General features: G+C 28.0%; 3 protein-coding genes across 3 annotated transcripts; 1 reads left to right on the plus strand and 2 right to left on the minus strand.

Moving 5' to 3' along the window:
* Positions 1–651: 651 nt before the first annotated feature.
* On the minus strand, positions 652–7,875 carry LOC111039976 (glutaminyl-peptide cyclotransferase-like). The gene is made up of 6 exons (XM_022323668.1): positions 7,472–7,875; positions 3,893–4,027; positions 3,540–3,806; positions 1,411–1,566; positions 1,120–1,330; positions 652–1,056 (listed from the first exon to the last, which is right to left on the minus strand). Exons 1-6 carry the CDS (start codon positions 7,553–7,555, stop codon positions 908–910), a joined length of 1,002 nt encoding a protein of 333 aa, XP_022179360.1. The 5' UTR covers positions 7,556–7,875; the 3' UTR covers positions 652–907.
* Positions 7,876–8,349: 474 nt separating this feature from the next.
* Positions 8,350–12,141, plus strand: LOC111039975. Its single transcript, XM_022323667.1, has 7 exons — positions 8,350–8,603; positions 8,676–8,810; positions 10,149–10,365; positions 10,445–10,631; positions 10,713–10,822; positions 11,181–11,322; positions 11,392–12,141. Exons 1-7 carry the CDS (start codon positions 8,541–8,543, stop codon positions 11,681–11,683), a joined length of 1,146 nt encoding a protein of 381 aa, XP_022179359.1. The 5' UTR covers positions 8,350–8,540; the 3' UTR covers positions 11,684–12,141.
* Positions 12,142–13,075: 934 nt separating this feature from the next.
* LOC111039974 ((E3-independent) E2 ubiquitin-conjugating enzyme UBE2O-like) lies at positions 13,076–26,596 on the minus strand. The gene is made up of 21 exons (XM_022323666.1): positions 26,157–26,596; positions 25,913–26,086; positions 24,847–24,999; positions 24,523–24,678; positions 24,323–24,456; positions 22,688–22,947; positions 22,337–22,465; positions 21,020–21,192; positions 20,040–20,239; positions 19,815–19,980; positions 19,543–19,727; positions 19,189–19,350; positions 19,001–19,119; positions 18,433–18,500; positions 17,947–18,226; positions 16,317–16,477; positions 15,881–16,145; positions 15,670–15,823; positions 13,897–13,965; positions 13,769–13,824; positions 13,076–13,643 (listed from the first exon to the last, which is right to left on the minus strand). Exons 1-21 carry the CDS (start codon positions 26,361–26,363, stop codon positions 13,522–13,524), a joined length of 3,393 nt encoding a protein of 1,130 aa, XP_022179358.1. The 5' UTR covers positions 26,364–26,596; the 3' UTR covers positions 13,076–13,521.
* Between the last annotated feature and the right edge of the window lie 258 nt (positions 26,597–26,854).

Here is a 26,854-nt window from a genome sequence, read left to right on the forward strand (position 1 = left end):
ACTCATACACAAAAAACAGCTAACCTCAGAAACTCACCAAGTACATTTAGAAGCATCGACAACAATTTTTCTCTAACTGAGATTGCCAGGAAAATCCAAAACCGACTACATAACTTACTGATTCGGAAACTCGATTTCGTTGATATGGATAGAAAATGAGACAAAAAAGCACATGAATCAATTGTATCCTCTTACTCTAACAGAGTTCACCTAACTTAGATTAATCATACATTATGTAGTAACCGTGATGTATCGAAAGAACATCTAAATTACATCACACACACACACAAATGGCCACTCTCACCTGATATCTCGAGAAAAACAGAAATCTTAATCAATTGAATAAGATACCACCACACGCTAAACCACCAACACCTGATGTACCTAAGCAGTGAAGGCCCCCTATTGTACCAGTCGCAGTATCCCCTTACGGTGAAAAACATTTTAACTGAATTCCCCATGTACGGAAGTAGATTACAAGTAGAAAGAATTTCCAATATTCAGAAGCACTCAACCCAAACAACTGAACAGTTTTCATAACATTTTAAAATAAAATTAACTATGCAAAAAAAAAGGAATGTAATATATTTAAGTATTGTAATTTAAAAAGCTAACGACCACTGTCACCAAGGCTAAATAAAAAAAAACCAATTATCTGTTGCCAATAAAGCATTTACTTACGAAAACGTTTTAAAATAATATTTTAATTTTCAACAATTATACAGATAAGTATGTATATAATATCATACATAATAAATAAATGTACTGTAACTGTAAATTTCAAAAAAAAATTGATAAAAACAAAATCAACAGTCAAAAAATATAAAAAAAAATTGTTAATTTTAGCTTAGCTAAATTTTCTTTTTAATTTATAAATGAGATACTAGGGAGAAAGAAAAAACATTTTTCACTGTGCTTCTAAATAACTAACTATAAATACTTGAACAATTTTTATTAAGTTCAATATTGTTGGCATGTGTAATGCATCTTTATTATCACTTTTCTTATGCCAAACTTTTGGAAATGGATTTGGAATCATATGAACTACTTCAATTCCTACAAAACAAATATCTTATTATAACATTCAAATTTAGAGGAGCATTTCAATTTTAGTATTACCTCTTTGGTAAAATGGAATATGATCATCATCAATTTTAACAAATGCAGACATTGGACGGAAATAGGTATCAGTATGTTCATTCAGACAACCAGTCTTGTTTAAGATCGTTTCAGATTTGATCAAAGATCGATATAGGTCAGCAGTTTCTAGAAAATAATTATAGAATTTTGGATTCTTTGTGCCCAACAAATCTAGTAGCATTAGAAATTCCTGAAAAAAATAAAATAAGAATAATAAAATGTTTAGTTACATACTTGTTAATAAAATTATGAAGACAACAAATAACTTACGATTCTATATAATTGATTTAATTGTCGACCATTATGTAGAAATTTGGTATTTTCCATCTTTGAAGCTAAATGTCGAGAACCGTAAAGAGAATCTGAATCTGACCATTCTTCAAAAGCTTCTTCTCCATCGAAAAATACCATCATCAAGCTTAAAGGCTAAATTATTTTAAACAATAATATGTTATAATTTATACTAAAAGTTAAAACATCAATTTAATATTATTATATCTAATACATTCATAGAATAAAACTAAGCACCACATGCTAAGATAATACTTTTAATTTTTTACAAGACTTCACAGTATTTCCTATAATAACATTCCTGAACCTATATGTTCAAGAGAACCACAATCTTGAATTAGTTTTATAGGGTGAATTTACCAAACTATCATTCAACTTAAAGCTAAGAACATTATCTGTGTTTGTCATTGGGTTGTCAGTTAATCCGACATAAATGAAATCTAGTCTTTATTTTATGCTATATTGTAAATACCAAAAAAGTTGAATATGTTTTTTATAATGTTTAAGCTACTTAAATAGTGTAGCCCTATTATTTCTGGAAGATATCTCTTATTGTGTGGTCAGTTAAATAATTTATTGCTATCCAAATCAGAAAAATCTATTTCCATCTTTAGAGGATTCATTTGAAAAGCATAGGTAAGTATCAAACTAAGGGGATGACCACAAGTTTTAAAGTTTCCTTTAAGAGGATGTGATACCCGCATGTGTTGTCTCCGTCTTACAAGTGCGTAACATAGCAAATTGTACGCTCAGCAGAACACGTGTAGCTCCGTTAGTTTAAAAATTAGTGCGAATTGACCTCTTATAAAATCTAAAGGTAAGATTATTATCTAGTCAACCTCATAGGTTTTTTATTATATTTTAATTTTAACGCGAGTTATGAGTATTTTAAAATTGTAAATTTTTTATACATTTTAAAATACTCATAACTCGCGTTAAAATTAAAATATAATAAAAAACCTATGAGGTTGACTAGATAATAATCTTACCTTTAGATTTTATAAGAGGTCAATTCGCACTAATTTTTAAACTAACGGAGCTACACGTGTTCTGCTGAGCGTACAATTTGCTATGTTACGCACTTGTAAGACGGAGACAACACATGCGGGTATCACGTCCTCTTAAGAATACATCGCTGTTGTGAAAGTTCATGCTGGTTTTTACTTTACGTATGTCTATTTTTCAATTTTTTTTTTTCTGCAAAAATATTTATTTTTTTAAATTCATTTCAAGTAATTTTTGGTGTCTTATACGAGCAGCATGTTTAGTAAGCTCATGCTTTTCCTAATAAATTTTACCTATTAAAAAATATGAAATAAAAAGTAAAAACAAAACCAACTTCAAAACGGTACACAAAACCAATTAGAAGAAAGAAATTATTTTACTTACAAAAGTATACTATTTAGAAACATGAATAACTATTCCAAATTGATCTGAATAGTACAACTATTAATTATTTTTTGATTTCAGTGCTAAGCCCTGGCACAACTCTTTTGTTTCTCTAATAATTGATTAAATCATGATCTTACAACTGCAGAATAGTAATACACTTTTGGGAGTAAAATTATTTCTTTGTTTTTAATGGTTCTTGTATATTGTTAGGAGTTGGGTTTTTTTTTTTTAAAGATTTTAAAATTTATAAAATGTTTGTAGATTAACCACATTATTCGCTTATCCACGGTTGCAGCGCCAACCTGATTCAAGGATAAACGAGAGCTTACTATTTGTGTTATATTAATACCAATAATATTTATTATATGAGTTACAAATGCATATACATGACAAAGATAATACCTAAATGAAATAATAATTTCATTTGACGTATAACAATATTTAATTCTAAAATTATTAAACTAATGCCGGGTTGTATGAAAGATGAATTAATTTAATGGTTCAATAAAATGTAATGGACCAATCATAGGCCACTAAATCACGTTTATGAACCATAAGGGCATTAGCTTACAATTGATTCTTTAAATATTTGGTGACTGTTCATGCAACTCGGCATAAATTACCTAGGTATTGATTTGAAAGTTGATCAGTAATTGTTGACATATGAAGTTAGAAATAATTATAATAGTTTTATATTCATTTTTATATTAACTTACAGTATTTTTAAAGGCTTCAAGTCGTTGATTTAATGACTCTGCCATGTATAACATCATAGCACAGGGCACTGCTGAATCAGTTGCGCCAACAAAATAAAAATCCATTAATTTTGAATCGTAATGGCAAGCAATAACTATATACCGATCAGCCATGGGGTTTAGAGTAGCCACAACATTAGTCATATTATACACGCCTTTTGGTGTGGAAGCTTTGAATTCATCTAGCTCCACTGCCCAACCATTATTCTTCATTTCCTCAGCAATATACTGTAATTTAGAAAAATCAAAAACATTCAACTGGTTTGTATACAATACAATTGATTATTAATTATTTCAATTTGTTTAAAATTTACCGTTTTTATAAATTCGTGATTATTCGTTCCAACTACTCTTTCAATTAACATTTCATCTAGGATTGGTTTAAAGTGTTGTTCAATCCCCATGTGACATAATTTATAAGTAGTATCTTGAGAAATAGCAGTGCTTCTCTAAATTGTTAAAGAAAACACATTATTAAGTTGATCCAATAATATTATGCTAATTAATAATATACCCAGTAAGATAATAAGTCCAATAATATTCCAAATTTCAAGTGACAGAAGATTTCACTATGAAATATTGAAATAGAAAAAATTAATCTGTTCTATGTGAAACCAAATTGGAATCATATAATAATTTAGATAAATTGATTAGGTATCAATTATAATTCATTTTTTATTAATTAAATGGGGAAAATTGAGTAACTTTTAAAATTTGAAAGGAAATCAATATTTTTAAAACAAGATTCATATGATCATTTAAGGTGATGAGTGAGTCAGTGTAATGTAAAGTAGAGAATGGGTACTTTTGGAAAACAAAAAGCAAACTTGCCGTAACAAATACTTTATCAATATCGCCCATAATAAAACCCATTAAAACTAATTTTAAATATAACATGACAGTGCATCGTCTTCATAAGCTCTTATTGAAACCACCAGGTCAATTGATAATTAAAAAGGAGAAATACAACTTATATCTAGAAATAAATTATTACTAAGAGCAGTATGTGCACAAATCATGAAAGAAATACAGTAATACAGTTTACTTAAGAGTGCACATAGAAATACATAGTCATACTGAAAAGATTTTTTTTTCTTTATGAATGTAGGTAATGTTGAAAGGTAAAGTAAATTCATTACAATTTTACTTGAGAAACAAACAATATTACTTAAGTAACGAGTAATGAGTAAAGTAACTTTATTACTCTTATCCCTAAGTACTGAGCAAAAGTAACTTAATTATTTTATAAAAATGACTAACACAACACTGCAAACTAACTACTGAGGTGTTAAAAACATTAATTAATATTTTCAAATAGTATAAAATGGGCACTAAGACTATTTAATCTATAATAGCACCAACCCATTAAAGTTGAAGTATTATCTGTTTATTTTCAAATTTGAAATTTTCAATTCACTTCCAGTGTCGGATTTAAATGCCGACGAGACCCCCTCTTTGATTATGTCCTGACTACTGAAGCCCACCTAAATTATGTAATTGATTTTTTTTTAGTTTTGACCAAAAAAAAAAAAAAATGTATATTACAAACTCCAGTTTGTTTTATTAATAAAATATTTAGGAATACTTCAATATATACGTAAATTTAAGTTATTGAACATTCTATATTTCTACGTGGTGGGCATTGATCACAAATAATATTATTTATTAATTATATTCGATGTTATAAATTATAATATATAACAATATCGCTGCATTGGTTTTCCCATAGACCTATTAACTAAATGGACTGCGTCTTGAGCAATAATGAATCAGACAATCAGATGTTGACTTATTTTTTCGCCGTGCTATGGGTATGGAAGGCGCAGTCCATAATATTTTATGATTATAGAATTTATCAGTATAAAACTAATAAACCTGTTTATTATAAAAACTGTACAACGGTTTATCCAAATAAACAAATAATCAATACAACTTTAATTTTGATACCCAATAGCAAAAATATTAAAACTATGGGCTGGGTTTAATGGTGAATTTGAAGAATGGGCCGAATTAATCTCTTGCTGCCCCTGAAATTGGAGTCTGCGCACGCCTATGCTTAAGTTTTTTTCTGATAGAAAAATATCTAAAAATTTTGAATCGGGGGCACAAAAAAGAAAAGTCAACTAAAAACCTACAAATTATTGATGTAGTATCCCGATTATTAGTCAAAAAGTAATGACTAGTTTTTGGTGGTACACATGCAGTTTCCAAACTGTAGTTAACAAATTAAGTGTTTTAAGAACTCATGATCAATTTGTTATAGAAGAAAAAACTGGTCAAATTTTGATATATTTACAGAAGTTTTGGGACCAGCAAAATTTCCAAAGAGGACAAAAAAAAAATGCCTTTACAAATTGATGAGAATACTAGAGGTATAATTTTATTAGAAGAAGAAAGACATAGAAGAATTTATTTTGAAGCATTAGACAACATGATTGTTGAACCAGAGCTCAAAAATTGTAATTACGGCCTTACCAAACACAAATAAAAATCAGTATTTCAACGTAATATTACATTATCAAAATTATTGTATAATATGACCTATCATAATAGCATAATAAAGGTGTATAGAACTAAAATAAAAAAAAACTATAAATTATAATTATGTAATAAATTATACAAAATACTGAAATACTACAATGTGAACATAAAATTAATTTTACTAAAGTATACTTGTTTTTAGAAAGGTATTAACTATTATGTAACCAACAACTAGTGTTTAATAAATATTATTTTAATTTATGACATATTAATAACAAGATGAGTCCAAAGGTTAATTATATTGGATTCAATAAGGTAGTTTTTTTTCAAGATTGAATAACATTTTTAAATTCAATAAACAAACTGTTTTAGGTAGTTTATAATAACATCTGAATACCTAATTGTTGATAATCTGTATAATTAATTTGTAGACAAATTACAATGGATAATGGTAAAATAGTCACTCGAAAAAATGACTATTAATTAAGTGGACCCATTGATTTTATGTCAATACATTAAAATATAAATAAAATATAATTAGTAACGATTTCATAAATATTTTGAATTCAAGAGTTTTCTCAAATTGTAACCTAATTGTTAAGAATATCTGATAATTTAAACATTGACACCGAATGTTCAATCAGAATTTCCATTTTTCTACCACCATTCGTTATTTTGTAACTAACCTATCAACTGCCATTACATAGGCTGGTCTGTCCATAATTTAATGTGAGTTATATTTGTGTAACAATTTTCATACATTTTTTTATGGATAAGATTGGCAAGTCTAATTTATTGAATGAATAAAAAAATAAGTATTTTTATTTACATACCGGGGTTTTTTTATCCAGGGTCTTTTTATTTCAATAACCAGTTAAAATTATTTATATAATATTATATTTAATATCAGGTCCGTACTAATTGTATCTATAATTGTGAAAAGTTTTTTGAAAATCACACTGTTTAGTTTAACGGTACAACAAGTACCCACCAAATATTTATTAGATTGTCAATATTCGTTATTATTGATATGCATCAAGTATCTACCTATAATTAAAACTAAAATAGTACGGCTTACATATTATAATTGTTAATGCTCAAACATATTATAATAGTCTAAACTCTATGTTAGATTGTTAGATAAAGAGAAAGTAGATATTATTATTTAAATAGTTTAAATAGTTCTGCCTACATGTAATTCTTGGTACTCAAACATATTATAATAGTCTATGGTCTATAACTATATGTTAGATAAAGAGAAAGTAGATTATTCAAATGGTTTAAACAAATATAATAGGCATTTTATTAAAATGATTAAAACTAATCACTTATTATAATAATAGGTATATAATATGATTATAAAATACAATAATGAAACAAAAATAATCACACTGGAAAATTAGATCACTTACTTGTTTATTTCTGGAGCTGATCTTCTGTGACGAAACAATCGTCATGATTTGAATAGCCACGAAAGCACATCTTAAAAATGACATTTTAAAATAAAAAGAGAATGCCTATAATAAGTAGTGATTAATATTAATAACGAAATCAGCAGACTCGTCCTGGATATTTATACTAAAAGACATCGAAACGACATATAAACGAGCGTCCGCAGTGCACCATCAGTACGTTTCGTTTGAGTGAATACGACCATAAGGCATCAAATAAAACTAGCGTACGGTGGTCCATTGTTAATTTGAAATTAGATAGGAGGTAGGTAAATAAGGTATCTCACAACGATTCAACACTATTTTGAATTGCGGAAGAGGAAATTGTTTTTGCGCTGTGGTGATAGTATCCCGTAACTGATAAACTCGTGATATATACGACATGGTGTGGTTGACGAAAATCCGGATTTGGTTCAAGTCTACGCATTACGTCACTCGCCCACCACTTTTAACAGCACACAGAACACCATTGGGCATAGGCTTATGGCACCGACAACCCATGATAGAAATATTTCTATCATGCGACAACCGAAAGATCAGGCCATTGGGGCAATATTATAGCAGGCCAGTTGTGGACTGTGGTTTCATATATTTTGTTCCAAAAAACCCATGGAAATTCTGGAGAAAATTACTTGGTAATATTACAGTTATCCGCCGTGGTCAAATATTAAAAACTTGACAACAAAGTATAAATAGACACCCACACTTTGTTAGAACAAGTCAAAATTACAAAATATTTCATGAATGTCTTATGCCCACAGATATGTAAACATCATACGTATGTTAATATAATCTGTGATAATAGCAATATAGCAATTTGTGTTCTGTAGATATAATAGTTTTGTGATAACTGATACACGACAATAATACTAATCACAATTGCCTATTAGTTATTTGCTAAGCCAAGTTTCATTATTATTATTCTGTCTTTACGTTACACCAATTATTGTATTACAATTTGATTCGTCTATGAATCTTTAAAAACGTCGATACTTGAACACAATTATCACAAACTTCTTTGTAATTAGAAATGGCTGGGTGTTCTAGGGACAGTCAAAATATCGATTCTGATAATATACAAACCAATTTTCAGGTAAATTATTATTTTCCCCTTCGTGTGTCTTTTAAATAAACTGTAATACCCATTTTTATGCTTACGATATAGAGATCATCTTGTTGTTATGTGTGCAATGGTTATTACGGATCATGTTTTGATGAACAAATTTGTCAAACATGTCATTTGTTTCTTTTTTCTGAAGAGCTCACACAGGCTGTCCAAGAAGATGTGCATAACACAATGGTAATAAAGTCTAGTGAAATAACATTATTCATCAATGAGTAATATAAATTAATTGTGTATAGTAGATAGGTGACAAACAAATATTAATTTTAGTGTTGTCGTGTAATGTGTATTAAACGGGTGTTTTGTCCCCATCAGTTTGACACGGCTCCAGCGCCGGTATCAGAGTATGATACCGTTTCGTGCCCAAAGTTATTTTTATTTATAATATAATAGCATGTCAATGTTTTGTTTTTACTATTTTTAGGTACTGTAAATACCATAGGGTATACAATTTACCCTTTTTAAAATGAGAATACATCTTGCTTTCTCATATGTAACCAGAGCATTATTCTGTGGAGTGAGGCAGATGCCCAAATTAAAACCAGATTTTGTCCGCACGCTGTGTTCTCATTTGAAAAAGAGTATAGAACTGATACTGAATTTTAATGTTTTACAATTATCTGTAATAAATGCAATACTCGATACACAATAATACAGTAGAGTTTTTATATCAACATATTATATTATACGGGACCAGAAAATTGATCAATCGAAGCTAAATGTGAACTGATATGTGCTATGTTATGTACTTGTTAGGCTTAGAACAAAGCTAATGAAAATCTTACTGGCCCTGATAATTGAAATACATTTTGCAATGTCGTTGGACTTCAACAAGTGGTAGTCATCACAATAATTTCTTTTTATGACAAAAAATCTGAACAAAACAGAACACTTCTATTTGCTCCAGAAGCATTTCTTGATATTCTACCTAACATAAAACGTATATATTGATGGAATATTAATTGCTACTTATCCAAACAAATTCTACTAGATGTATAGTATACATACTGCAATGGTCACTAAATGTATTCCATTAGTATACTCTTTATAGTTATAGATGACTATATTTTATACAATTTTCATAGTAATTGTTTTTAATGTTATGTATTTTATGAAGTGTTTAAAAAATGTATTGATATTTTCAAAAACACATTTATAACATAACTTATTAAGAGCATGTCACTGCACCATTTATTCTCACCCACACACAATGTAGAAAATTTACGTTTAGCAGAACTAACCTTGTGAACCTAAGAACATTACCTGAGTCTCTATATTGGATATTTTATGATATTTTAATGTTTACGTAAGTTATGAGTTTATGTAATTATTATAACATAGGGTAATTTGGTATGGTGGATTAGAGAGGTTGAAGGATGGCTTTTGGGAAGGAGAAAAATGAGAGAAAAATAGTGCATTGGTTGGTATCCTCATAACTCATAAGCCATATCTTATTAATTTTAGTTGAATTTTTTCAAGACTGTCTTTAAAATAAATATGTAATTGTATATTAAGGGAGTTGAGGATGGTGATAGTGGAAATGATGAACCAGCAGATATATTTTATAATGGCTTTCAACGACCTGTTCAAGATGTACCACTTGATGCACGTGAACAAGTTGCTCCATCACAAGATCTTGCACGGCGACTTCAGTTACTATCAGAATCATCTGCTCTGTGTCCTCAACCCTTTGATGATGATAGTGATTATTTCCAAGAACTTCCTCCAGAAGGTATATTTTTTATGGCCTATATCCTTTTATGATATTTATTTATATAATAATATTCAACATTTTATAATTTTTGACACAGTGTTATTGACTGTATTTTCGTATTTGGATGACTTCAGTTTGTGGTGTGTAAGTAAGGTATGTACACGTTGGAACCAATTATTACGTTCACATATCCCACAAACATGGCGTAGGTTTGTAGTTGATTGTTGGCCTCTTTACCAGCCTTTAAAACCTGTTGATGATTGGCTTTCAGTTAGCTCAGCACTGTGAGTATAGTACTTTGCTATGTAGATAAAAAAAAAGAAAAAAAAGTACCCTTAATTAATGTAATTTGTTTCATTTGATAGATTTAGCAGTTCTTCGTGCTTATTATGTATACGCCGAATGTATTATCGACCACATGCTGAATGTCAAGAAAATTCATGGAGAAGAAGACGATTACGACATGAAGTTAAAAGTTAGTATTTATAATTTTATAAATATTTTATTTGATCACCAAAAAATAAGTATAAATATAATTGTTTATTTCTTCTAAAAGATAATGGGCCTCACTGAACTGGTTTGTGTGGAGGCCATGATCAAAATATATACTTTTTATGTTTAAACCAGTATTTAAGTAACTAATATATTTGCTTATGGTATAAGTTGAGTTAACTATATATGAGATACACTCCTATTTTGTTATACAATTACAAACAAAAATAATTTTCATCATAGCATGTATTTTTATTTTATTGCTGAAGTCTGAAGTATCCGACCCCCATATTTTATATTTGTATGTATCAAATGAATGTTACAATTTTGATTTTGTTCAGATTTAAAGACTGATCCACCTGAAGGTATCAGAGCAATATCTCTGGACAATCATTGGTGTCACTGGCAAGCCACAATTTTAGGACCGGCTGGTAGTCCATTTGAAGGAGGGAAATTTTTTCTGTATATACAAATACCTTATGGGTTAGTTGAGATAACCTCACTAAAATATTATTCCAAATAATTAGTTATTTTTATTGTTATTTTTATTAGCTATCCAATGACTCCTCCAGTGGTCAGATTTTTAACTAAAATATTTCACCCTAATATTTCTCGTCATGGAGACATTGGATTAGATTCACTCCATTATAATTGGAGCTTAGCATTGACCATTGCTAAAGTATTGATTTCAATTCAGTCACTGCTTACTGATCCATTTTGTGATGTATGCATGGAACCTGACATTGCACGTCTCTACAAAAATGACCGACAGACATACAATACTATTGCACGATATTGGACTCATCGATTTGCTATGAACGATATATTAACTTGGACTAATTAAGTATTTGTTTTTCATTATTTTCTTTCCCTCTTATCAAATATAAAGATCTGGTTGCCAATCCCCTTAGTATCATGTTGAACATAGCTTGTAAAGCAGTGTTAAACAAAGTTATACTAAACTTTAAGAAAGGATAAATATCAGTAAAGTAATGTACCTAATATGTTATAACTGTGTGAAAAATATATCTTTTTTTGTTGCTAAACATTAGATTTGAGTTTGTTATAATTTTTATTTATAGTCCAATTTATATGTCTAAAATAATGTATTATAAATTAAAATAATGTTAAAGTGTAAAATAAAATAGCTTTAAAGATATTAATATGACACTTGATTAAATTAAAAGTTACAATTAAAGTTCAACAACATATAAACTTATGTAATGTATGAAAGATACAAAATTGAATTATTTTTATTTTGTGATGATATATTTTAATTTTTAATAAATATTTTGTACAAACTACATAGTTATGCAAATTTATTGTGAGTTAAAGTAAGAAGTTATTAGTTTTACAGTTATTATATATACCTATGTTCCCCATCCAAAACTCACCTCTTAACATTGTTAGATTTATCAATTATCTAGTTATGTTAGTATGTTAGATTTATCTACTGTTAAAATATAATTGATTAATGATAGTATTATTTTATTCATGCAATGTGTATCCAATAGGCAAGTATAAGAAAACCTCTTAATCGTACTCTTAATTGTTTTGATGAAAAAATACTACCAAGGGCTGTATCTGACACATTTTTCTTAACTCTTGGCTAATATTTTGTTTTACTGATAGAGGAAAACACCACTGTCTCCTGACCAAGGAAAGCTGTTTATTATTGTTTGGCGTTATTGATCAGCCATGCGAAAATGGGAGTGAGTAACTATCTCTTTTCTCTAGGCATTCTAAGCTTGTATAGAACGAAGAATTGCGTAAAAGATAGGGTATTTAAATTTTATAAACAAGGTAAAATAGTAAAAGAAATTTATCATTAGTTAATTCTAGATTCAAAGTACTATTGTGAAATTATATACAACTATAATAGTACATCAATGTATATTGGTAGTTGCTACGATAACTGTGATCTACCATATAATGATGACAAATATACAAGCGCAGAAAAAAATTATTCTTAAAAATATATTTTTCTCAATCATTGTCCATCATACAATAATTATGAATTTAATTTTTTAAGTGAACAGCTGACAGTACAAAATTAAAGACATAAATTATTTTATACACTTTAAATAAGATGTCCAAAGAACAATGTATTTTGTAGTTGTATTAATATTTAACCTATATCTGAGTCATACTACATACATTATTTAAATATTTTATATGTAGACACAGTGTTAACTGTAAAAGGGTTAAGTTATGTAAAAAAAAAACAAATTAACAGTTTATGTTTTCGTTACTATAATTAAGTAGAAAAAATATTTAATTTTACATATTTCAAAAGCCTATAATGTAATATGTTAAAGGCATAAAACAAAATTAACAATAGTTTACAAATAATGTACATGACAAAATAAACAAAAAAATTAAACAATACAACAAATGGAATAAAAATATTTAACAATATTTACTTTACTATAGTTAAAAATTGTTTTATATGTAGTTAACATTTTCTAGAATCACATATTTGTTTTCTCATCTAAATAAGAATTAGTTGGTAAACAACAGATAATATAACTTTTAATAAATTATACTTAAATATGTTGAAAGCTAAAGAAGTTGAACATAAAGAATAAATAAATTTTAAAATGGTATTTAGAAATAATAACTTTAATATGAAACGTATGTTTTTCTTTGAACAGGATAAAACAATTAAGAGTTAATTCTTGATTATTTGAACATGATATTCATGGAAATCAATACTTCTTTGTAATCTTTTAATGCTTTGATGATTGATAGGCAAAAACCCTTGGAAAGTGGTAATAATGGATATCCAGGAACAAGTTTTTCATCTAAAAATTAAGTGTACCAAAAAAAATTATAGGATTAGAGTTTATAATAAATATTATAATTTAGTGTTAACTGTATCAATTAAAACACATAATGAACTAATTATTGTTGAACTAATAGTTATTACCTTCAGTTAATTCTTTTTCAGACATTTTAATCCAATTTTCAATTGTATTGATTAACCTAAAAATTTTGATATGTTATACTACAGTTAAAATCATTCTATTACATAGTTAAAATATACAAGAAACATACTTTGGACCATGTGTTTTTACGTGTTCTAGTATTTCTTCTTTAAAATACCCTGCATTTTTTTTAATGTCTCTAAATGAAAAAATAAAAATAACATTCAAGTTAATAATAGTTACTGCATGATGATGTGGAAAAAAAGAGGCATTCTCAAAGGGCGGAGAGTTTTTCTATAATACCAAGTAACTGGTAAATTTGATATTGGTGTGTTTTTCAATTTTCATGCACTTACTGCATACAAGAGGCAGATGATATGTATTTTGTGATGGTTGGTAATTAATTGGTTATTTTTAAAGTAAATACTGTATGGGCGACAGCCAGACGTTTACTGTGGAGTGTTAAACCCCCAATCCCCCTCTCACCAATAATAGGTGTACAATTGAATTAATATATACAGTGTGTTTACCAATTTAGGGAACACTGAAATTCATGGCCGGATCATGTTGGAATAAATTGATTTTTTTTTTTCAATGTAACCGGCGAGAAATTCAGTGTTCCCTAAATTTATGAACACACTGCATATGATTATATTAAAACATATTTTAAAATATGTAGGTTAGGTTATACTAGTTATAACTGTTATTGCTAAACCAAGAATATTGCACAGAAAATCACAAAATTTCGAAATGGAAAGAATTGTAAATTTCTTAAAGCAGCCTTTATAATATATACTCATTCAATATTTTCCCCCCAATGCATATAAATCATTTAAAATATTATGCAACATGAGTGTTTTTTTGGACTTGTTTGAGAACATTTTCATGTGATAAGTAATTTGACTTTTGTAACTTTCCTTTTTTTTTTTTATTGAATTTAAACCCAGCAACTAAGGCCATTAGCTGTTGTAGGGGTTATGAACTGTGGTAGGGGTAAGGTTGGTACGGAAGGTTGTTTTTTTTTTTGTATGATTTTTACGGTAGGTAGCAAACACGGTTTATGAGTGGCAAGGTTCTTAACTACTATGAACCTGGGTGGTCACCCATTCGGGAGCTAGTAGCTGTGGCCGTTACTTCTAGTCGCATTTTGCAACTGGTAGCAGCCAACGCACCACGCCAAGCCACTAGTAACTTTTTATTTTTCCTAGTACAACATAATTTTTAAGAACTGTCATAATGTGTCAACATAAATCCCAAATAAGTTGTCCCAATTAAGCTAATTAATTAACTTTCATTAGGAATCTGGAAATTGTTTTAGGGGCCATCAAAATTGCAGATTTTGGTAAAAACCAATGAACAAAAGTAATAAATTATAACACAACGTAAATATTCTAATTTTTTAATTTTTTTTCCTAGTCTTTGAGCTACTATTTGATGACCTCTGGTAAATAGTACAGTGAAACTCTTAACTAATAACATTTTCTGTTTAACAAAATATTTTAAATTTTTAAGAACCAAACCAAAGTAGACCCAAATTTATTTAATTCTATTTTAACAAATATCTCTATAACTTAATTATTTTTTTGCCCATGAGACTTTATAATATGAACGTTTCACTGTATATAGTACAAACTTTAATAGCAGACTAAATATACATAATTCTGATAAAATAAGTTTCATATTATACAACTTGAATAACCCAGAAAAGTTAGTTTTAGCGTACACAAAAGAGCACAAAACATCACTGAAATCCTGTTGTTAAGATTTCTTCTTATTTAGAGAGTATGTAATGGAAATCTCCAATCAAAAAAAACTATTTCTAATATAATTAATTTAATCCATAGAGTCGTAGCATACTTTAAGGCAGTAGTCAAAGGGTTAACATTTCATTTTTTTAACTTACGAATTAATCATGTTTAACATATTTGTCATTGACTGCACTACTTTGATCAGAGCCATTTCATTATAAACACGAGAGTTTTCTTTTGCAAGCTTTTGACCTCGCTGAGAATCAAATCCAGCCTCATTATAATATGGTTCACTCACTAATATCAGTCCTGAAATAATTATAAAATATTAATATTAGAGTAAGTATAAACATGAACTTTCACCACCTTGTATTGATACTAGAAGCTGTAATAAATTTGAATCATTAGGTGACCATAATTCAACACCATGACCAGACCAAGTACCCAAAAGACTTAGGCATACTTTTCCATCTTCGTATAGATTTGGATTTAACCGGTCATCACAATAACTATAATAATGACAGAGTGGAGGTTGAATTGGATATGTGGGTGGAATTTTGACATCAAATAGAAACAAACCACCCGCATATGGAGTTTTTTCTGGTCCTCTGATCATTATAGAAAACAAATCCTAAGATAATAAATAATTAAGATACAGATTAGAGATATAATCATTATTTTGTCAACTTCTTCAAACTGGCTATTTATATATGACTATTATTCCAATAATAATAATATTTGAATATTTGCTTAATAAACCAATGTAATTTTTAATTCATCAACGTAAAATATTATTAATTACCACACGGTTTTCAAAAGTTTTCACCCAAATTCCTGCCGGTAAACTTTTTTGAAGTATTTGGATGTCTTTGGCAATGACTTTTGGTAGCGATGAATGTAAATTATCTTTATCATTGATGTATTTGTGTGAATTATCCATAAGTGTTTCCACCACATCAAAAACTGTAAAATAGAATAGATAAAATTAAAAACAATAATTAATTTTTTTGACTCTAGAATTTAATATATATTCTTTATAAAATGCCTACAGCCTATTTCACATGGGCGCATATTGAATGCGTGCACACAAAATGCATACCAATCGGTAAACATTGGTTAAGTTAATATGCGCCACTACAACATGGGAAACAAAGTCATTTTCTGTACACAATGTTCAAAATATTTAAGATTAATTTTAAGTTATTCATACTGTAGTGATCTGACGACTACAGGTGCCATTGAGAGGAAGAGGATGAGAAGTACTTTTAAATGAACTTGTAAACTGTTGATTGTGGTATAATTTATTGTAATATTTTCAATACTTGAATGTAAACTGGTAAGCTAATATTCTATATTCGAATATTTGGCTCAGAGAATTATTCTAAGTGTTCAGAAAATATCGGTTGAACTCAAATATTTTCTAAGTCCAAAATAATAAATCTAAAGACTGACTGGCGTAAACGCGCAACAAGTTCGTCTGATCAAATTACGTCTGAATATGGGCTGTTCGGGGCTCTCCTGTGTAGGTCTACCCACCCTCTACTTCTCCTCGACCCCTCGATACAAGAATCGTTCCCACGGATGGGAATCTTCTCAAAAATTCTAACAGCCTACGCCTTTACAAGCGCGTACTGTGTAATTGCATTTTTGATTATCTACCACGTATTGTGCCATATCCTATTATTACGAATGCATTATTACATATTATATTTTATATTTAATTTTATATTATCAGGAGCCCCGTACTTTTGAATCTTCTTCCCATAGTTTAAACACTATCATTACCACCCTACGTTATTACCCAGACTCACTCTCCTTGGATATCCAATCGTGATTGTACCAGGTCTACCCTTTTGATTCACGGTTGTGTAGACTGTAATGTTAATTATACTCTAATAAAGTTCAATGCGGGACGCAAGTCCATAGCAGTATCATGAATGTAACAAATAATTCTGCAGTTACACTTATATTCAATTTATTTGGCAAAAATTAGTTCAAACTAACTGGATTAAGAAATTATTAATAATAATACAAATCAAATAAGAGCCATAAAAATATAAACTGATGAATCTTGTCTCCTAGACACAAAATATCAGTTCTGTGTATAAAACGGTGAATGGTTTAACATTGCATTCAAATTTAACAAACCCATTATGCTGTTAACTTGTATTTCAAGCAGTTAAACTATTTGTTTTTATAAAATTATTCTTATATTTTTGATAAAATTGATTTATTTTAAATGTAAAATATTTGGGTAATAAAAAATAAGTGAACATTCTATTACATAATATAAATAGAATGTAAATTGAGGAGAAGTTATTTTCTTTTTTGATACAACGTTAGTAACTATACAAGAAATATACAAAAAAAGGTTTTAAGTTTTAATTTATGTGTAGTACATTAATATATAGGGATCTTTAGTCTTTACATACCTCCAGCTTCTTCTGGTTTAGTTATAACTTCATACACAGGTTCTGTATCCAATGTAATAAAACGACATTCAGTAGAATCTGGTTCAATTGCTGGAAGTACTGATGATGGCTCAGTAATATCCATTATTTCAATACCAAAGTCATCGTGTTCATTTTGGTTTTTTGTATCACCACAATGTTTTATTATCATTCCAAACTTAGAACGATATGATTCATTGAAAATAAGATTAACTTTCTTCATGAAATCTGACACAACCTGTTTTAATTTAGTTACGCTGTCCTATAAATAAATATGTTATTAATACCGGATTGCATGAAAAATTGTTTAGCTTAATGATTCAATGAAACTCAATGGACCAATAATTATAGCTTGACTATTTATGAACTACTCATTAAATGTTTGGTGATTTTTATGGAATCTGGCATAAATCAATTAAATACAAGTTAATAAATAATATGAACTTAAATGATATTTCAATTATTTACTTTAATTAAAGTCTCATATGATAGTTCTTCTTCTTCAGCTAATTCTCCTTCCTCTTTCTCTTTACTATCTATAAAAATATACATTTAATTATAAAATAAACATAGACCATAAATCAAAAATGGAGCCATTATTTATCGTGTTAAGTAAATATGAAACTTTTAACAATCTGACTTATTATTACAGAACAGTAAAGTATGTACAATACACAAACTATCTATCAATTACTTTGAAATAATTTAATTCTATGCCAAAAATACTTGTGCATGCTCGTTCAATAATAGTGCTAATTATGGCTCCACCTATATAGAGTCCACGCCAAACAAACTGGCAGTGGGTGACTCCACCCAACGTGAGATGTTTCACAGCTGGTACTACAAATTGATTTAGTGTGCTAACAACTATAGGAATGTGGCTTTTGTGTATGAATGTACCTAAAATATACCCTTTGATTGCTATCATCAACTGGGGGCAGTCACCAACCGTCAGTTTGTTTGGCATAGGCTAACATAATATATATATAACATAAATCATGTGATCTATGAAATTAAAAACAATAAAATATAATACCTATTCTTGAGATTATTTTGTTTATTAATTTTGAGATATTATCCATGAGATCCTTGTACCATGATTCTATTTGTTTATATTCTGAAGTTGGCAAAAACGAACTAACGTTAAATCCTAGCCTATATATCAGTATACCAGTTTTACAATTAAAATTGTAAAATAATTTTTTAATTTAACTGACAAATTACCTATATTGCTCCAAAGCTTTTTTTAATTTAAGAACTTTATCCAAGTCACAATTTTGTTGAACAGCATCTAGAAATATATTTACACTCGCAGCAGATTGTCTTAGTAATTGGAGTAGTAGTTTTGCATATCTCTGTTCCTCTTCTTTTTGGTCATAGCTTTTACTATATAACATACACAAATAAAATATGAAAACAAAATTACTTGGAAGAATATAGTATTAAGAATATATTTTTAGAATACAATACTTATGATTAAATTATTTTATGTAATAAGATTACAAAAAAAAATTTTTTTTTAATTTTTAACATTTTTATGGTTATTTAGGTTATTAAAACTTAGCTAAGTATACATACTTAGATGATCCAGGACTGGTTGCAGACATCCAATCTTCCGATAAGTCATCATCGACAGCAAGAGGTGCATCATCATCATCATATTCTTCATCTTGAAAACTGAAGGCATCATCATTTAGTTTGACAACAAATAATTCTTGAGGCCAACATTCGGTTTTTTCACCATTAACCCACATCACTAAAATCTAAACAATTAAAACAGTAAGCAAATAATAATGTTAATATTTTAAGCAAACATATTATTATTTAATGAATGTTATAAAAAAAATTACCCTGCCATCCGGTCCTGCACTTAATACTTGTCCAGCAGTTAAGGTATTTGAATCTGGGTTTGTATCAGGATTAATATGTATAATAAGACAACCAGACTTAAAATGGAAATCAGGATGATCACGTAAATCATATACACTAAAATAAGTCTTTTCAATAGGATTTGGCCTAAAAAAAGTTATATTAGATTCAATATTGGTTTAAAGAAATATTGATAAAATTCATACAATGATGGATTTTCAGGATAAACTTTAAACCATTGTATATGAGCAGTGCGTTCGGCATGGTCCACAGATTCTACAACACCATAAACATCTGATGCAGGATTTTTTTCAGTAACAAAATCTCCAGGAAAAAACTCAAGGTCATCAAGCGTTTGTACTGGATAGAGATCAGTGGAAGAAACTCCTGTTTCCCTAGTACCATCCTAAAAACAAAGGTTCTATATGATTAAAATTTAACTCAAATTATTAGATACTAGATATATTATATAAATAAACTAAGCATTGAAAATGAAGTTCATTTATAGGTTTGCTACCCAGTTCTTCCTTTAAACCTAATAATGTTCTGCAGTTTATTATCAATTTGTTGTGTTCTAGGCAGAATCCCATTTTTAACATTACATTCTGTTTTTCTGTGTTTTAGTGATTAGTTACCAATGATTGGTATTAATTATAGCTGGGGATCTCCAAGTTAGGATTATGCAAACCAAAAACTGAATTTTGTCAATCCTCAGTATATTCTTAAGAGGATACCAGTTTGTTTTCTCTCTCTCTGGCCCACGCTCAACATAGACAAAATGCATTTACGCAGATTCACTTTTTAAATGGTTTTGAGTTATCTTAGAGTAAAATCACCTATTAAAAATTTGATATAAAATAATATTTTTGATGGAATGTCACATCGATTTGTCTAAATATTATCTCAAAACGGTTTATAATTACAATTTTTATTTTTTTTTATGTAAGTCGAATACTAAGTCAAATAATAATAAAATATAAAACAAATATCTCATACCCTCAAAAATATTATCCTTTATCATTTTTGTAATAATTGATTTTACTCCAAGGTTACTTGGAAATCATCAAAAACGATTTTAGGTGAAAGTGTTTTATCTATGTTGCGTGTGAGTCTGAGAGAAGATAAATATTGCACTGACATCCTCTTAATTATATTTGAAAAAATAAACATGTATCAAATTACATACCTGCCATATAACATCTACCATGGATTTTGTGCAGCAAATTTCAACCACAACTTTGGAATTTGGTTTGGTTTTTACTTTGGGTACATTAAAATGTTTACTTTTTTTAATTAATGATTTCCACATACGGTTCCTCTTTAGTCTGTTCGATTTTAATGTACGTACAGAATTATTACCTAGAGAATATATAAACAATTTTTTTAAATAGTTTAGTATGAACTGGGTGTATCTTCTGTTGTATGTAGGTTTTTTTAACGATTATGGACCAATGATATGCGATTTAAAAAAAACAATAAAACCGGTTTCTTTATTTTTAAAGGAAATGTTATGTAACAATTTTTGAATTGTTATAAAAAAATGTAATGTTAAAAATAAAGAAATAAGTCTTTTTGGTTTTTTCAAAATCCCACATCGTCCATAATTGTTAAGAAACTCCAGGTACAATGACATAAGAAACACTCGGTATATTTAAATATATTATAAATGTGTATGAAACATTACACAAATGGTTTTTTTTTGAAAGGTTATTTTTACCATTTATTCTATTTATACCATTAATGATTGTTTATTGTATGTGTTCTAAAAAAACCACACTTTCAAAATAAACTAAGATTAAAATTTATAAAATTTAAGAATTTAAGTGAAATATTTACTATCCAAACTGCTTCACTAAAAATTAATTATTATATTTTTTTTTTAAATACCAACTTAAATTTGGGAAGTACTTCCTGATTAATTATATGTAGAACTTAATGTACTAAAGATAATAGTGTACTATTTGAGTATAGTACCTATTCTTAACAGATGTGGTTTAAAAACTTACATGGTTGTACATTGTACATGTACAAGGCATAGTTTAAAAATAATCAACTTAACTAAGTATTACTGATTAATATCAATTTTCTTAGTTTATAAATATTAATATAAAGGTTCTAAACCCCATACTATACTTAATATATAATATTGTATTTAAAGATTTAGTAGACTATTATTCATATTACATAAAAAAACAACTCAGAAATAGATAAGTAATTTTTTTAAATACTATTTAAATTTTAAACATATGAACATTTAAACATTCTAACATTTTTAAACAGTGAAATGGAATATAAAAAAACCTCGAGACAGTTTTAACACTTGCGCATAAACCAAGAATTAAAATTAGATTAAATGGTGTTTAATAAAATGTAACATTTCAAAAAATCAGTATTTGTATAACTTTATAATTTAAGTGAGTATTGCAAGGCGGACATACTTTTAGATAAAACATCACTTATCAGAAAAATATACTTTTAATTTACAAAATTGTTATTATTTTACCTGTTGTGCTTGTAGGTTTCAATTCCATTTTTTTGGTTAGTAATGCAAATTTAAATTCCTTATTTACTATTTTTTCATTTCTTTGTGTTGGCGTAGCTGAAACGTTTCTACTAGATACATTTGGTGTACCTATATGACAATATTCAATAGAATATTAATTTATCTAATATATACTTCATATTACATATGAAGGTTGATTTAGCAAAAATATAATTAATTTTATCATATATAAATAAACACATGTTGTACTAAAACAACATAAGGTAATCAGGTTTTTAAATATGAAAATAAATATAAAAATAAACATTGCTATTACATACATTAAATATACAGTATATATTATATACATACTTGATAAGTCATCACTATTTAGAGGATCCAAATCAATAGGATGTGTATTCTGTGATGATTTTTTGATACCAAAAAGTTTGTTGCGTAGCTTATCTTTATTAATTTTACTATGTATTAAACCTGGTCCAATATTAAAATCTTCTGTACATTTAGATCGCCACTGTTTTAGCGTCATTAAATTATCTGTATCTTTAATTGTATACCAATGTGTGTCTCCCACTTGAATTGAACACGACTCAAATAAATCAATAGTTTTTAGTCTAAAAATATAAAAATAAAATTATTTGATAGTAAAATAAATAATATCAAACTGTTTATTTGCATTTATGTATAATATTATCCACCTTGTTGTACACCACAAAATTTCAATACCATATTATATAAACATTAATTTTTTAGCATAACATTTTTTTTCTTAACAAGAACTACACAATCTGTTCCCTTGGGCACAATAAGAATATGTGATTTGTGAGACATTTTGTACACGAAAAAGCGTGAAGGAAGAAGCCATCCAGTGTAAGCACTAACTATTTGTTTGTAGATTTGTTGATTTTTTTTTTAAATTAATCATTATGTAAATCTCAACCTCAATTTCTTTTCAGATACCTATGGAAGTGCACAGAATTGTACAAGAAGCTCAATTTGATTCACTGGGATTGGGATGAGATGGAAGTTTATTCTGAAATTTTTGTAAAAAGTTATTGCTCCAGCGAGAATTTTATTAATATTTAAATCTGTGTGCACAGAGTATAGTTGGAGATGTATGGTGGGGGGCATTAGCGAGTAAGCATAAGGTTTTATTTTGAATGGTTTGAATTTTGTTCATATTACATTTTTTGTCATAACATACAATATTTTTTATTATTTATTATACTTCAAAAGTAATAAATATTATTTATGGTATTGACAGATTAAAGTGTATTTGATAGTTAGTGGTTATTCTCTGGGCCTGATACCAAATGAATGCTTAAAAATTAGAGGCATAAATAATCTAAAATCTTTTTGCTTCAGTGTGATAATTTTTCATTTTTGTCAGCCAACTTAATATTAACAAATATAGAAAACATTACATGGTCAGATATGAAATAAATATTAAAGTAAGATTTTTTATGTCATGATAATGTGATAATGATCACATAGTAGTCACAATAACATCAATGATATTGGTATTATTTCAGACAAGGCATCAAATATAATAAATAATTATATTCATATTATAAGTTATATTTCATAACCATCAACAAGCATAACCTCACCTCATAAATTAAATACAGCTTAATTTCTACAACGATCACTACTTATATGGCTTATCTTATACTTCCGAAGACTACACTCAGTTCGAATTAAGAAACACAGTCAGCGATGACCATATTTTTCCCCCCTCCTAGACAACTATCTTATACCTTTTTTATTCTATATAGCATAGCCACATGAGGGCTAATTTGTTTGCAAGTTGCTAAGCCCTCATGCAGCATACAATCTATATTTCGGTCAAGTAGTATTACCACACCCCTGCACACAAATCAGCAGCTTCTTAACTTGAATAGAGTATATATACAACAAAACAACATAGTATTAAATATCATTTATCATATTTAACAAGTACATTAATATTAATATTTTTTTAGTATTTACTTTTTCAAATTATCTCCAGTAAATATTCTCTCTGGCCAATATTCTTCACGTGGCTTTGTTCTACTTGATGTTTGGCAGTACCATTCAACTTCAACTGATGATACAATAACATCCTTAACATAAACTTTGATCCACTAAAAATGATAAATATAGTATGATTGGAACATCAATTGATTTAAATAATTACTTTGTTTAATTACCTTGGACCCAAATTTATAGCTGAATTTCTTCTTATAATTGTGCCATAAACATTTCATTAAGTTACTGATACTTAAAAATGTTGCATTTTCTAAGGAATCTAGACACATTTTTAATTTTTGCCCATGATAGAATACATTGTCATCAATAGAAAAACTCTAAAATTTTAAAATATTAAAATCAAAATAAATTTGTTGGGCTATTTTATAAATGGAAATAATTAATAAATAATAAAAGGAAATGTAAACAAAAATATTTTAAATTAGTATATTTTGCAAAATTTTTACTTTCTTATATCAGAATAATTAATTTAAAAATTAACTTACATCACTTGTAGATATACTAATGAAGTCTCGTCTATATGGATCCTCTAATGTAAAAATAGATCCATCTTGTGAAACAAATGTAACTTTACATTTGACATCATAAACTCCACCAACCCATGATTCATAAAAAACCGAGGAATCAATTGCAAAAGGCTATAAATAAAAAGTAAAATCAATAAATTATACTTCTAAAAAATTGTATTAATAAATTAGGTAGCTGAAAACTGTTATCACATGTCAAAATAACATTTGATATTAGTGTTGAACGAGTTTGTTTTATAATTTTGTGTCGAGTCAAGTTCAAAATTTTAAAAAAAGTCGAATACTCGACCAATTCTAAGTATTCCAAAAAACGGTCGAGTACTCTGAATTGCTGGAATATTTTAAACTGTACTAGAATTAGGGTTCTATCAGTTATTTATAGTTTTAACATTTATTTTTTAATTTTTAATTTTAAAAATAGTGAAACGAATACTCAATTCAAGGTTAGTAGTCGATACAAGTATAAATAAAATTTTAGACGAGTCATGTACTTAAAATTTTTTTCCGAAGTTGAGCTGCTCGAACGACACTATTTGATATCAATAAAAAGAAGACGAATTGAATTTCTATTTTCTACAATATATAAGATATGCATCATACTTACTAAATAACACTTGACTTTAGATTGTTAGAATACAAATTATAAACAAAAATATATACTTTTTATAGGAAATATGTGAAAGATCTACAAAATAATAAAATAGATCATAAATAGATAAATTATATAGTTGGACAATTTAAGGAACACGAGAACTGATTTTAATATGATATATATCTTTACATCACATTATTAGGTCATTGATCAACTAATAGTGGGAATGATATAATTGAATAATAGTGTAATTTGACGAATTCAAGTATTCGTATATATACACGTCAAATACATGAGTTGAGGGAACCTGCCATTGGTCTAATAATAAAATATTATTTCTTAAAGCAAAATAATATATTAAAATTAAAAGAACTTCAATTTATTTGTGTAAATATAGTTGCCTAATATTTAAAATATCAAAGAAGTGCATACTTTAGTGTGAGTAAAGTTTCGGGAATTGATATTTTCTATTATTTTGTTGGTATTAAGTATTTTGACTGTGGCATATATATCAATATTTTCACAATATCCAAATTGACTTGGTTTGCCTTCACTAACTTTACGTACTACATCACCAGGCATTAATGATCGATCCATTAACACAACCTAGAAGTTAAAAACAATTAAGACTCTAGTTTCAAAACATTTTAACTGTTGATAGATAGATAATATATACTTTATCATCAGAGATAATTTCTTCAGTCCCATTTGGATGCCAGATCACTTTGATTTCATTATGATTTTTATATGAGCTTTTTTTCAACTCGGTTTCTGATCGCGATCTGTTCGTCGTTAAAACCAAACCATACTTCATTAGACCAGTTTTTGAAGACACCATGGCAACTTCATCTTCGTAAAAGAACTTTTCATCATCCTTCTCCATTATTTTATTGCACTTTATAATACGTAAATAAAAGCGGGTTGGGTGAAAATACCTACACCGAGTACACCGACTTACATCAACGCACAATGTATGTAATTGTTTTTAAACAATAAAAGTTGGAAGCATGCGACTTAATTACTTAAATATACAGAAATTCCTAATTGCCAATCTAAAAACAAATTCTGTTCTAAATCTAAATGATTCATATAGAAATACTGATAAACGTTATTATTATTTTTTTAAGTGATGCAATGAGTAATCATATGGTAACATTGATTTGATATTCTTAACCAATCATATCAAACTACAAGGACATTACACATTCTTTGTTGTAAACAAATTTTTGGCGCTTATTTTGAAAAAAATTTTTAGATTTTGATCGGAGTGATTTTACAATTTGTTTTTTTTTGTGCATCATCACCTTTTAGAGAAATTAAAATTCTTGGATTTTCTAACTGAGTATTTTTTACAGGTTGAAAATTAAATATAGG

The sequence above is a fragment of the Myzus persicae genome, unplaced genomic scaffold, assembly GCF_001856785.1.
Source record: "Myzus persicae strain clone G006 unplaced genomic scaffold, MPER_G0061.0, whole genome shotgun sequence".
In the NCBI taxonomy this organism is placed as follows: domain Eukaryota; kingdom Metazoa; phylum Arthropoda; class Insecta; order Hemiptera; family Aphididae; genus Myzus; species Myzus persicae.

Excerpts from the sequence above, each read along its gene's own strand:
- LOC111039976 (XM_022323668.1), bottom strand. The coding sequence starts at position 7,555 with ATGTCATTTTTAAGATGTGCTTTCGTGGCTATTCAAATCATGACGATT. Across the intron at positions 4,028-7,471 it reads TCAGCTCCAGAAATAAACAA|AGAAGCACTGCTATTTCTCA; the intron begins GTAAGTGATCTA and ends TTAACAATTTAG. Across the intron at positions 1,057-1,119 it reads TATTCCATTTTACCAAAGAG|GAATTGAAGTAGTTCATATG; the intron begins GTAATACTAAAA and ends TTTGTTTTGTAG.
- LOC111039974 (XM_022323666.1), bottom strand. The coding sequence starts at position 26,363 with ATGGAGAAGGATGATGAAAAGTTCTTTTACGAAGATGAAGTTGCCATG. Across the intron at positions 19,981-20,039 it reads TATCCTGAAAATCCATCATT|GCCAAATCCTATTGAAAAGA; the intron begins GTATGAATTTTA and ends AACTTTTTTTAG. Across the intron at positions 13,825-13,896 it reads GTAAAAACACATGGTCCAAA|GTTAATCAATACAATTGAAA; the intron begins GTATGTTTCTTG and ends CAAAATTTTTAG.
- LOC111039975 (XM_022323667.1), top strand. The coding sequence starts at position 8,541 with ATGGCTGGGTGTTCTAGGGACAGTCAAAATATCGATTCTGATAATATA. Across the intron at positions 8,604-8,675 it reads ATATACAAACCAATTTTCAG|AGATCATCTTGTTGTTATGT; the intron begins GTAAATTATTAT and ends CTTACGATATAG. Across the intron at positions 10,632-10,712 it reads CTTTCAGTTAGCTCAGCACT|ATTTAGCAGTTCTTCGTGCT; the intron begins GTGAGTATAGTA and ends TTCATTTGATAG.